Source organism: Myotis lucifugus, unplaced genomic scaffold (genome assembly GCF_000147115.1).
Source record: "Myotis lucifugus unplaced genomic scaffold, Myoluc2.0 scaffold_2, whole genome shotgun sequence".
Taxonomy (NCBI): Eukaryota; Metazoa; Chordata; class Mammalia; order Chiroptera; family Vespertilionidae; genus Myotis; species Myotis lucifugus.
This window is the reverse complement of record NW_005871050.1, coordinates 6482134-6496193: the sequence shown is the minus strand read 5'-3', so window position 1 is coordinate 6496193 and position 14060 is coordinate 6482134. Positions and strand designations below refer to the sequence as shown.

At 38.1% G+C, this 14060-nt stretch overlaps 1 protein-coding gene across 1 annotated transcript; it reads right to left on the bottom strand.

The window, feature by feature from the left end:
• Positions 1–1275: 1275 nt before the first annotated feature.
• Positions 1276–4029, bottom strand: USP26 (ubiquitin specific peptidase 26). The gene has a single exon (XM_006082320.1). The coding sequence runs from the start codon at positions 4027–4029 to the stop codon at positions 1276–1278; it is 2754 nt and encodes a 917-aa protein (XP_006082382.1).
• Between the last annotated feature and the right edge of the window lie 10031 nt (positions 4030–14060).

Sequence of the window (14060 nt, the reverse complement as noted above, 5' to 3'; positions counted from 1 at the left end):
TTACCCAGAAGCAGATCATATGCAGGTGCACATTTCTGACAATGTATCAAATCAGTCACAAGTAAGACTTTCAAATCCTACAAATCCATTTTAAAGCATGTATTGATGTCTTGCGATGTTTCTATTTCTCTCTCCCTCTCCCTTCCTCTCTCTGAAATAAAAACATTTTTTATTAAAATAAAGCATTTACTCCTTGCTCATTGAAGGAATAAGGCCACCATGTTATAAGGTGCAGAGAAGTAAGAGAAATATGGAACTAGTATTATAGTGTTAAATGAAGAGGATTGTTCAAAGCTTCAGTTAAAGTTCTGGTAATCAATGTTTCTTTGAGGCAATGCAAGCATCCCTCTAAGAAGACCAAAATGGCAAAGTGGGATCAGTTAACCAAGAACAGCTTGCTAGCAGACAAATAGGAAAAGTTGGTCAATTTCTTGAGGGCGGATCAACTTCTCCATCCTCAAGGTTTAAGCTTAGTGATATATAGTCCCTTCGGCATAGAGGGAAAGGAGGTCTTTAGCAAACAATTTGTAGACTTGACTTGGTGTTCAGTCTCATCTACATATGCCCAAAAGGATTCATAATTTTCCCTCTTTATTTATTGCCAGGATCCCAACAACTACTTTTTTATTGCTAGGACCTCAACAACTGTTTTATTTTGTTTTGCCAGGAATCCAGAATCTACTTTTCTATCAAATTGCTAAGTATGATCAGCAGAAGAGTAATTTTGTGTGTGTGTTTTGATATTAACAGGTTTCCAAAGAAAATACATACATGAATATAATAAACAAAAGATGTAGTCAAACCTCATTACAAATATAAACATTTCAAATATACATCAAAGAACACCAATATACTATACACACTACAGTGGTGGTTGTCCTACTTTCTCAACATGAAATTGCTACCCATCCCAACCCCAGAGGTTCTGAATAAGTAGTTTTATAACAGAATAAGAATTTTCATTTCAGCAAGTTCCTCCATGCTCTTGATGCTGTTGGTTCAAGGACTGCTGTTGGAATCCACTGCATTAGAATATGGAAAGCACAATTCTAGTCTACTAGCAGGAAAGGATGTTTAGCAACTGGAACTGTGGGATTGAGGTGTCTATATGAGGGTTAGAATGGAGATTTGCCATAAGTGTTTCTGCCTTAACTTTGGTCCTAGATGCTAACTGCCTCTGCATCTTAAGCTAAAGCTCAGAATTTTCTTTCCATGGGAGAAGTGGTAGCTAGTGAGGCAGTCAAGCAGATTTGTGCATCTAGGAGTTTGTCCTTCTTATTCTTTCTGATGGTTTTCCCCTGCCTTTGTGCTATGAGGCTGGGAGTTCTCTTCCCTTCCTAACAGCTCTTCAAAAATCTTATTGTGCATGTAAAAGAAGATGTACCCAGTGCGAAGCCTAGCCTCCTGCATCAAATCTTCCTGGATACTTGATACCTGCATATCATTATAATTGAACCAGACTTTCCTCTCAAAGTCATAGGCATCACTGATATAATGGCCTGAATGTAGGGTATTACCAAGATGGCTAATAACACCAATGAGCCTATAAGCATAATGATCTCTTATCTTGGGATTTGGTTTCTTGGCTTTAGCTTCTGTCATCTTCTTAGCTAAAAAGTCTTTGTGTCCCAGGTTTTTATTGGAACTCGATGCACCGTGGGAATTCTCATTGGCCTCCTGGAGACTTAATTCTGTAGGTCTTGTAAGGTTATCTGTGTGGCACTGGGCATCTGTCTTCGGAAGGCTTTGAAGCAGTGCCTGCCAAAGGGCTTCTTCATAGATTTTCAGCTTTTCACACTGTGGAGTCTGTCCAGGCACATTTGAGAACTCTTCTGAAATTTTGTTTTTCTCATCTTCAGAAAAATCTTCAGTAGTCTCCGTGACACTATCAACAGCTGCAAACATACTGGATTTCTCATATTTCTTTCGTTTTGGATTTCTAGGGACTTCTTGAAGATGAACTTCTGCAGATGTGTCTGGGCCACTGGTGGGTTTACCTTCATCTTCATGGACCACAGAAAGGTTGGTATTTTCCAGATTCCTCATTAAGCCTGGAACTAATAGCTCTTTTTCAATGGCTGTGCCATATCCTGAGTTTACCAAGAGGGACTCTGCTGTAGTCAGTTTAGAGTGTTTTCCCAGGTTGTTTTGCTTCTGTTCTTTGCTTAACCCAAAAATCTGGTCCTTTTGTGGTTCAGACTCTTTGTCTGATTCAATGTGTGGAGCCAAGCAATCCTTGGATTTTGAGGTCAATTTTGTTGAAGGTGTCAATGACTTAAGGATTTCAAAATTAATGTTATGAAAGAATTTTAACAAATGGAAATCCCTAATATGTACATTTTTGTTTAAGGGAAAAGGTGGTTTGGTACTTTCAGTGCAATGAGAAGACACCTTCAAATATTTAGAAATAATGACTTCCTGGTCATCCTTCCTTAACGACCAGAACTTATTAAAACTATAGCGTTTCAGATGAATAATGAGGACCCTGGGTAGCCTACTGAATTTGTGCATTGAAACAGAAGTCTTGTGGTTACACTTCCCACATTTATACTCAAGCTCTTCTGCTCCAAAGAAAAGATCAAAAGTAGATTGAATAGACAAAGGATGTGTTTTTTTTCCTTGGGGAAGGTTGATGGAGAGATAATTATTAACTTCTGTCTTGAGAACAACCTGACCACAGGCTTTACAAGTAATAGAGTGCAGCAACTCAACCTCAAAATTAGTGGTGACAGGACAAACAAGCCTTTTGGTGACATCATTGTCAGCAAAAAACTGTTGGGGTGAATTTTCTTCCTCAGATTCAATTTTAGTCTTCCAAATTGTATTTAATTTTTCCATGTTGCCTTTCATCTGATCTAAACAGTGACCTAAAAACTCATGAGCATCATTCTGTGTGTTGTCAGAGAACATCTCTGCAACTGTTGAAATGGCATTTTTAATATTGATAAGTAATCTCTCCTTGGTTTTTACGCTATAAATGTCTTTCAAAACAAGCAAATGTGATAGGCACAAACTAAGAGCATCAAGAGGGATTTCACTCCATGGGGAACCCTGATAGAGTAAATCATAAGCAAAAGGTGGAATAGAAAATAGGGACTGTAAAACTGCATTCATGTAACAGGTGTTTCCCAAATTGGGGAGGCCTTGACATAGTTTCTCTGGGTAAAAGTCAAAGGTCATCTTGAGTTTCTCCCACTCTGGATCATCCTCACTACATAATGATTTCAATAGAAGTATCATATATATTTTCTCAGCGAGAGTTTGAAGAAAATAAGTGCCATCTAGGTAAGGGTTTCCAGTAGGATTGGTCTCGAATAAATAATCCAATTTCTTACTTTCTTTTAACTCTTTCAACCACATTTCTTCCTTCTCATCATCAGTTACATACTTCAAGGGATTTGTCTTGGATTTCTTGTTTCTTACAGATTTATTCTCTTCCTGAGATTTCCCACATATATCTGAATCAGATGATGCCATCCTTTTCCTCTTCCTCGATCCCTCTTTTAATAACTCGTTGAAAGTAAGCAGTGATAATTTTGATGTATCCAAAAGCAACTTCTGAAGGTCAGGTGTTCCACTTCCTTCTCTTAGCTCAAAAAATCCACTTACTAACTTCTGATAGATTTTGTCAAATAAAGTTTTATTGATTTTCTTCTGTGTTTTTGTTCTGGAGAAGACACTTCCACCCATATCAGTTCTGAAGGGTGACTGAAGATTATTTTGATGGACTCTATCTAAGAACATTGTCAAATTTTTAGCATCTCTAGAGGATAATTTTCTAATAAACAAGAAGCTAGTATTTTGGAAAGTTAAATGCAGGTAATTTTGATTTTCTCCATAGGATCTAAAGACTATGTTTTTAATATTATTACCTAGCTGAAAAGTTGTATATTCTCCAGTGCTGAAACGAATCACCAATCTAGCTTTCTTCTTTCTTTCCACTGTTTCAATAAATGCTTCTTTCAATTTAGACATCCCAGTATCCATGTTCCATATTTGAACAAAACCATGTGCTATTATAGCAGCCATATTTTCTTTACAGATAAAATATATGTATCCTGAATTATTGACAAACTTGAAGTTCCAAATTGTTTTGCAAATTCACCTCTGGAGACAACACTAAAGCAATGGTACCTTAGTTCTCTATACAGAGTAATTCTATTTCTAGTGTTGGTTTTATACTAGAGTCTCTTCAGGTTCTGGATACCCACATCTTTAGTGATAAAACCAATATCCTTCAAGAGCTGTCCACAGTTGCATGAGGGCAGAGTCTTGATTCCCAAAGTAAGGCCACTACTGAAAAACAATTAAGAAAAAATTATTTAAGCTATCAGAGAAATGTTTGGCTAGAATTCAACTCTACTCCTATACACTAAATCTCTTTTCCACTGCAATACTAAATTAATTCTGTATTAATTTCCCCACTTCAACTGACATAATTAAACACTTGGAAGGCTTTCAATACATAGGTGAAGAGCATAATGAACAGTGTCTCAAGTGTATGCATATAATATATTAATCCTCCTGTCATAGAATGACCCCACAGGGTAACCACAATAAGTGAATAAGAAAGTGGGAGGCACTATGTGGCCCTCAACCCAATAACAGATGAATATCTCTATTTTATTTTTAATCCTCACCCAAGGATAGGTTTATTGATTTTAGAGAGAAAGGAAGAGAGAGAGAGAGAGAGAGAGAGAGAGAGAGAGAGAGAGAGGAGAGAGGAGAGAGAGAGAGAGAGGAAATGAGATGAGATAGAAACATCAATTGGCTGTCTCTCATATATGCCCTGACAGGGGATCGGACCTGCAATCTAGGTACGTGCCCTTACCAGTAATCAAACCCAAAACCTTTCAGTTTACTGGATGACACTCCAAGCAATTGAGCCACACTGGCCAGGGCCAGATGAATATCTCTTGATATTCAGAAATCTATAGGACTTTATACATTGACCACTAATAGTTAATCAGTCTACCTCCTTCCAAATGCAGTTATGTTCCTTTCTTTCACATGGAACTGGGGAAAGTCTACACACTCTACCCCATGTGGGATCCTAAACTATCACTGCTTAAAGCAGGTTTTAAAGAACAGGCTATCTCTAGCTCCCACATGCTAAGATGACCTGGTATGGTCTAAAATATCCACATTTTCATGATAAGTGCCGGGTAATTAAAATTTTGAAGTCATGCTAAGCAAGACTATGAAAAACTCATCACAATTTTGAAAGTAAAATGATGACCGAGAATCAGTTCAAGATTGTGTTTACTATGCTTTACTACTGAATAAGCAAACACAAGTATAAAAGATTTATAAAAACAGGATGTGATGAGTGGAGAATTTCCTATTGGCTCAAATGTTGCCTTCACTGTTACTATGGAGGTATGTCCAAAGTTTCAAGGTCAGTATAATCCATGTAGAGTGAAGAATTCCCCAGGTTAAAAAAGGAAAGAAGTCAATGGCCTGGTATCCTTTTGGCCTTTATAACAGGGGCAAAACCAAGTCAGCACTCAAACATCCATAAATTTCTTACTAAGTCCTAATTAACATATTTCTACTTTCTGTTCCTTAATGCATCACTATATGGCCTAGAAGTAAACTGGTTGTGCTCAACATGGGTGAAATATGTACTCAGCAGACCATCTCCAGGATCTTTGGTCCTGTTTTTCTCATACCTGCAAGTATGTTCATATTCACCTGTCTAAAGTAGAATCACCAGTAGATTCCAAGGATCAGCTGGGCTGAGAAGTACTGTCAAGAAGCCTTATAGTATACCTGGACCACAAACATAAGCAAATGGGAAAATCATATGAAACAACTTCTAGCAGGCCTTAGGTCTCATAATCTCTTTTCCATAAATTATTATGTGAACACCATCAGAACATACTTAGCCATCCATGGACAAGTAAATACAAGGCATTTTACCCAGAACCTGGGCAAGTAAGTGTGAGATCTGTTTTGTGCTCCAGACAACATGGAATTCAACTGTAAAGTAACCATTTTCATCATCAGAGTCTAGCATTGTTCTTCTTCTGATTGGCCAGAATTGCTTCCACATTCTCCACCAATTGACTACATTTTGCAACTAACATAAAATGCCTGGTATTCCCCTTCCGCAAGCTAGAGTAGGTCAATTTCTTGAAGTAATACCATTTCTCTACTCCCCAGTTGCCTTCCTTTCAAACCACCAGTGAGACATATATGCCAACAAGTTGGGTGTATCAAATTTTCCTAAATTGGGTCATTTCTGGCATGAGAACTCGAAGCATTCTAATCTCAGTCCAAGAACTCTCCAAACAAGTTCTTAGGCTTTGCAAACACACCACTCATCTTCCCCTTAGCAACATTTCATTAGTCTCACTAAGTGATAAATCTGTAACCTCAATTCTTTGCATATTAACATTTCCATGTGCACTGCCTGCTTCAGGACAAGCCAGATGAATCTGACAATTCTGCTCAGTATCTGCTGGGGTCCCTAACATCACCCTAACAGTAAGTAAAAGGAAACAGGAAACAGTAAGACAGCAAGTCACTGATGTAAGGAAAGAGAAAGTCCAATCAGATTATGAGGAACAGCACCATGACACTGGACTAAGGTCACCACATCCTACATGTAAAAAGTCAAGGTAGAACCACTAAGTGTTCCAGAAAAAGTTAAAAAAAAAAAGGCCCCACAGCCAAAACCGGTTTGGCTCAGTGGATAGAGCGTCGGCCTGCGGACTGAAAGGTCCCAGGTTCGATTCCGGTCAAGGGCATGTACCTGGGTTGCGGGCACATCCCCAGTAGGAGATGTGCAGGAGGCAGCTGATCGATGTTTCTCTCTCATCGATGTTTCTAACTATCTCTCTCCCTTCCTCTCTGTAAAAAAATCAATAAAATATATTTTAAAAAAAAGGCCCCACAATGAGTAACTCACTCTTGCTTGTCAAATGTTCAACATGGTCAAAAATATACAGAAAACTTTCAGCCAAATATCCCAGCTTTCCAAAAACATATGTGACAAGGTGTTCAAGACAAGGACAGACTTTTGAGTACTAAGTAAGTAAAGGAATTATTTCCAAAGCCCTGAATTTTCTAGGAAGATATGAAAATGGACTTCAGATATATTGCTGTCCCTAACAACCAATACATCACCCTGTTGGTGATGAATATTTCTCCCTAAAATACAATGGCTCCTTCCAAAGGCCACAAAAATAAGCCCACTTATATTGAGCACTGAACACATATGTTAAAAAGACATTGTTTAGAGATCCTTCAAAAATTTTGGCTATGAGTTATCAAAATCAATGCCCCCCACTGCCTGCTTCTTCCACACTTATCCCTCTATAGGACACCCTAGTGACTCCAAAAAAGTTATATTAGTGACATATCCCACAGACACCATGGTCAACTCTAGAGTATCTGGCTCATTGGCAAAAATAAGTATAAGTAACAATTTCTTGCCCATCATATATAGATTAGAGAGGTTCCTACAGCTAGCTCTGGCCACAGGGCCCACATAATCTGAGCTAAATCCCTATACTCAAACCAGTGGGGGAGGTTCAGATATACTTAATCACTCAAAATTAAAAATTTCTGGATAACTAAGTAGTGAACCAATCTGAGTTAATAAATAGGTTGGCACATAGCACAACAAATGCTTATATCAAAAAGCATGTGACCAAGAATTGATTAGAAGTTATGTTTTCTCCTACATAGTTAAATATTCTTCTTAAATCTTGTCTATGTTATTAACTTTCTCAGCAAATCTGGTTTTTATGAGTAATACCAAAGGAAACTTCTGCTTAGTCCCTGTCCAAATTATCAAAAACTAAAAATTCGTGGAATCAACTAATGAAATTTTTGTTTTATCAAATATTTTATCTATTAAGCTATGTTCAGGGAAGTAGGGATTGCACCCATCCATATACAAAAGTGTACATGAATCAAAGTGAGAAGACAATCATATTTATCATGGTGGAAATGGGGCTGAAAAAACATTCAAGCATAACTGCAAATTCAAGAAATCTGGATTATTTATATATAGTTCTCACTGTCCTACTTTAATGCTTAGTAATAGTTTAAACTATTTCTTCTCCACACAAAAAAAGTATTAATTGTTCCAATTTTGACCACTTGAGAAAATGAACATGTAACCCCAGAACCACTTCCAGTCTGCATTCACATTTTTTAATCACAGCTGATCTGTATTTATCAAGAATTGTAATTTCTAATGATAGCTGAAACAATCTCAGACCCTCTTGACATTTCCATTCCCTGCCTTCAAAAACACATTTAAGAGACACATGTATCAAACAATGATGTTTCTGTTCATCATTCATTCTTCACAGTTCAACCTGCTTACATTCCATTCCAGAATAAAGGAGACTTCCTTGAGCCCACTGAGCATTAAGATTAAGAAACATCTTGCTGGCCCTGGCCGGTTTGGCTCAGTGGATGGAGCGTTGGCCTGCGGACTCAAGGGTCCCAGGTTCGATTCCGGTCAAGGGCATGTACCTTGGTTGCGGGCACATCCCCAGTGAGGAGTGTGCAGGAGGCAGCTGATCTATGTTTCTTTCTCATCGATGTTTCTAACTCTCTATCCCTCTCCCTTCCTCTCTGTAAAAAATCGGTAAAATATATTTTAAGAAAATAAAAGAAACATCTTGCTGATGCACAGCTGAGGGATCTAACCACTGCTCACTTTTCCTAGCACATTTTTAGCTTAAATTAGCTGCTTGATTCTGTCTCATCACCCAAAGGCTTTTGGGGCTTCTTTTGATTGCTCTTTTTAAGAAGGTTTTAAACTAAAATGTATCAGTTCTCTAAGACTCTACTGAAGAGCACTATGTGACTATAAACTTCAGTAGTAGTGATATTCCTCCTCCCTTGCCACTCCCACATCACATTAAAAATATATGGATGGTAGCTATATTCAAAAGTTAGCCCAGGCCAGTGTGGCTAAGTTGGTTGGAGTGTTGGCCCATGCATCAAAAGGTGGTGGATTTGATTGCCAACTGGGGCACATACCTGGGTTGCGGGTTCGATCCCCAGTGTAGGAGGCAGCTTATGGATGTTTTTATCTCACACTGATGTCTCTCTCTCCCTCTCTCTCCCTCTTTCTCTCTCTCTCTCCCTCTTCTTCTCTCTCTCTTAAATTAATTCCAAAAACATTTTTTAAAAGTTATGAAAGCCAAAGTGCCTTTCTTTCATTTTACGTATAAACTCAGTCCATTACATTTTACTGATCTACTACTGGTGCAACACACTGGGCTAGCTGCTGATCTCAAAACATAGCCAGAAACTCATAAAGCTGCACTACTCCTATGAAATCTGGAGCCATGACGTACAGTGTCAATAAGCTGGCTGTAAGGATAAAAACTCCTAGTATGAACTGTCTGCTTCACTGTTAACTTACTAATTCACTTTACATTAATCTGCTTGGTCATTTAGTATTTGCTGAAAATCTGCTCTGTGCTGTGTATTACGATTTCCTGAGTGTCTGCTCCATGCAGGGTATTGTGGCCAGTGCTCTCAGGGACACAAAGGATATGAGCACTTACTGTACCTAAACAACATTAGACTCTAAATATCAAGTGTAAACATCACAATAAAAACGGGCCTTGCTCCCAGTGGGGACAAAGGATATGGGGAAATGTCCTTTCACTGCCATTTTCTGGAACTTGACCCATACCCAGGGAGGGAGAAGTGTTTTGTAAAAGAGAAGATCTCCTGGAGTGAGATTTCTCAGACCTACCTCAACTCTGCAAAATGATGAGGCTTGGCCTCATATTTATAGAGCAAATGAGAAATTGGCCCTTGGGAAGAATGCTTAACAGCCCAAGAACCCAGAAACCCAGGATATTAATTCTATATTAAGATCACTTAATGAGAATTTTTCAGGTTTTTGGAGTATTTACCCTCTGTAACCTGTATTTGTATTTCCCACCATTTCGTGCTTTCAAGAGTAAGAAACACTTGAGAGCCAATGAGAATATACCTTTTAAATCTGAACATGCATTTCTCACTCCCAAGGCATTCATTGCAAAAGCAGAACATTTGAAGGTAGTTAAAGAAACCCTAGAAGGCTCTTTAGGCTCAGTGACTATGAAAACGTAACATCTCTAGGTTAGATGTCTCCCACTGACATCTGATTATAACTGTGATCACATATAAAATCAAGGATTTCTGTTTGAAACATGCGAGAAGAACAAAGACACATCCAACATGTGGTGAGAGATTTCTACTCAGTTACCCAAGCAAACCTCCCTGGATAGAAATGATGAAGGACCAATGAGATAGTGTGTAAGTCTTTGTAGGCAGTAAGTAGAAAAGACTGGGTCATATAATTACTGTAGAAGTTTCCAATAATTTCTGGGTATCCCCAATAATCATAAGGAAGAGCTCTGAAAAACCAAACAACTTCAACTAACATTTATTTTTATTTTTCTATTGCTGACACAATTACAGAAGTCCCCCATGTTTGCCCCCCTTTACCAACCTCTACCCATGCCCCACTCCCTCCCTCTGGCCATCACCACACTGGTGTCTGTGTCCATGGGCCATGCATATGTTCTTTGGCTAATCTCTTCACCTTCTTTCATCTAGGCCCCCCGCGCATCCTCCTCCCTTCTGACTTCTGTCAGTCTGTTCCATGCATCCATGCCTCTGGTTCTATTTTGCTTGTCAGTTTATTTTGTTCATTATTTTCCACATATAAGTGAGATCATTTGGTATTTATCTTTCTTTGTCTGGCTTATTTTTCTTAGCATAATAATCACCAGGTCTATCCACGCTATCGCAAAAGGAGTTCCGTATTTTTTACAGCTGCATAGTATTCTATTATGTAGATGTATCACAACTGTTTTAATCCACCCATCTCCTAATAGGCACTTGGGCTTTTTCTAGATTTTGGCTATTGTAAATAGTGCTTCTATGAACATAGGGGTGCATATATTCTTTATGATTGGTGTTTCCAAGTTCTTAGGATATATACCCAGATTGCTAGGTCAAAAGGCAGTTCCATTTTTAATTTTTAAAGGAAAATCCATATCGTTTTCCACAGTGGCTGCACCAGTCTGCATTCCCACCAATAGTGTATAGGGGTTCCCTTTTCTCTACATCCTCACCAACACTTTTTGTTGCTTTATTGATGGTAGCCATTCTAACAGGTACACAATAACACTTATTTTCAAATAAACATAGTGATGTTGGATAAGCCAATTCTACTATCAGAGCCCATTAAACTAACTGGAAAATAATCATCTATGCTTCCTTTGAGGACTCCATTCAATAAGTATGATTCTATGTAGAATATACTAACAATATGTGATTTTTATTCAGACTAAATCTCAATACTGTTTATTCAAGTTGTAAATGTTTTTGATCCTTCAGATAAAAGATATATGACTTGAAAAAAAACCCACATTGGACTTCCCAAGACAGTCCAAATAAAAAATATTTTATTCACCAATTAGATGACGTGTATTAAATTTGGGCTTGGAAATGGCAGTAACCATATAAAAATATTAGAGGGTGAGTAGCTGAATATGCTGAGTTTGGCAAATGTAAAGAGTGGATTCTGAAACCCCAACAGGCATTCATCTATCTATTCATTCCCTAAACAAATATGTATGGCATACTGGCAAGCATTGTGTTAAGCTTAAGTATAGAAGAATAAAAAGAAAGGAAAAATATTTGCTCTCATAAAACTTTCATTCTATACTATGCAGCTGTAAAAAAAGAAGGAACTCTTACCCTTTGAGACAGCATGGAGGGACCTGGAGAGTATTATGCTAAGGGAAATAAGCCATTCAGAAAAAGGTAAGTATCACATGATCTCACTTACCTGTGGAATCTAATGAACAAAATAAACTGGCCAACAAAATAGATGCAGAGACATAGAGTCATGCAACAGACTGATGAATCTCAGAGGGAAGGTGGGGGTGGGAGAATGGGGGAGGGGCAAGAAGAGATCAACCAAAGAACTTGTGTGCATATATGCATAACCCGTGGACACAGACAATAGTGTGGGAGGGAAGCAAGAGTGGGGTGGAGTGTTAATGGGGGAAAAAAGATGGACATCTGTAATATGTTCAACAATAAAGATAAAATTAAAAAGAAAGAAAAAGAAAGAAACCTTTTCATTCTAGCAGTGAAATATATAGAATGACAGATGGTGGTAAGTGCTAAAGAAAACAGAAAGGGGAAGAGGATATGCTGGTGGTAGTGGGAATAGGCTTGCTGCCTTATATAAAATGGTCTGGGAAGGTCTAAATGATAATGATGACATAGCAGGGTCTTAAAGAAAGTGAAGGAGCAAACAGATAGGTGCAGAGTGCTCCAGGCAGGAGGAAGAATGAATAAAAAGGCTCTCAGTTGGAAGTGTGCTTGGCATGTTAGAAACAGAAAGCAGGCCAGTGTGTCTAGAGAACAGTCTAGAAATTTGAAGAGAAAGAAGGTGTGAAAGTTTTGTAAAAAAGCAGGAGAGTGAATGGAACAGTAGCTTTGCTGAGTAGCACAAAAGATCAACTGAGGTTAGTGGTTATGAATTTACAGTGAGACCAATCAGAGTATTTGTGTGTTTTTTCTCCAACTACATTCAACTGCCCAGCTACCATGGTACAGATGTGCAATAGGCAGAGCCTTGAATTTAACTTTGAGATTTTGCCATTCATAAATAACCAAGTAAGAAGAGAAAGGGAGATGAAGGTGTAGAGAAGGGAGTGATTATAAATATGGACCGGAAAGGGTAAAATGGGAACAGAGAACAGAAAGATGGAAAGGCCTAAATCTCATGAAATATTAGGATGGGTGGGGGTAGAAGAATCAGGTTACCAGGAGTTCAGCTCTCATTTCAATAGTTATAATTCTGCTCCCTGCTTCTAAGCATCTGTCCACTGCGTGTACACTTCCTTCTCCAATTCTCCTGCTACCTTCCCTTATGTTCTATTCATTCTCACCCTGGCTACAAAGCTGGAAGTAACTAATAAGAATGAGAGTGGAAAGTTGAATGTTAGGAGTATGTAGACAGGATTAGAGACAGGCATGATCAGATGGAGGAGGGGGAAGGGAAACCATCCACTCTCTGTTTTCACTCTCCCAAGTCTGGGTCAAAGGTCAACACATAAAGAGGCGCATTGCCTCTAGAGCATTAGCAATTAAATCCTGTCATTATGTTTGGTTCCAGCTTCAGTGCGCATGGCTTTTCGAAATGATTGGATCAGGGCAGACTCTGCGTCTTTCTCTGGTTTAAAGGTGCATTTCTGCACTCAGCAAATGTCCGAGTCATTGTATAGCAGGGCAATGCCATTACTTTGCCTCTTGACATACATTGCACATAAATCTCTCCATAGGAGGCCCTGACCAAAATGAGAAGAATTCTCCAGGCTAGCAAATTGTTCCCAGGAGTTATTTAAGCTTTGAGCCTTTTCTGAGAGACAGTTTTGGCATAGCTTTTTTTTGGTTTGTTTTTCATTTTTTAAAAATTGTTTTGTTAGTACTATTAATAAGACATAGTTGATTAAGAGACCAGAATGCAAATTACTTTCCAGAAGTTAAAAATGATTTCATTAATAAAGAGTGATCTCTCATGAGAAAGTGCATACTTGTTACATTCAAATCATGATAAATGAGGCTTTGTGGAAATCAGTTCCTTTTTCTCAAATTGCAACCCTCTAAATATTTTTTCCATACTTTCTGCTAAGTATTGTATTTATTTGTTTATTCACTTGATAACCAAAATATTTGATTATACCTAGTCAATTATTGCGACTGACTATGAACAAGATCCGAAGATGAAGCAATAAAATATTTCTGACCTCAGATAGGTTGTAAATCAAATATACAAAAAAATGGCAATACATGGAAAATCATATTAAGTAAAATTCAACTAGTGTTATTTAAGAGACCAGATATTTTCTGGACTTTTGTAGTAATTTCTCTCTACATGGAATTTCCTAATAATCTCCCTACTTCTGTCTTAGTTCTACCCTTCCTTTAATACTGCATCATTCAGAAGATTGCCAGGCCCGATTTTCCCTGCCTCAGAATTCACAAAGCATTCACTTTTTATAAGACTGTCA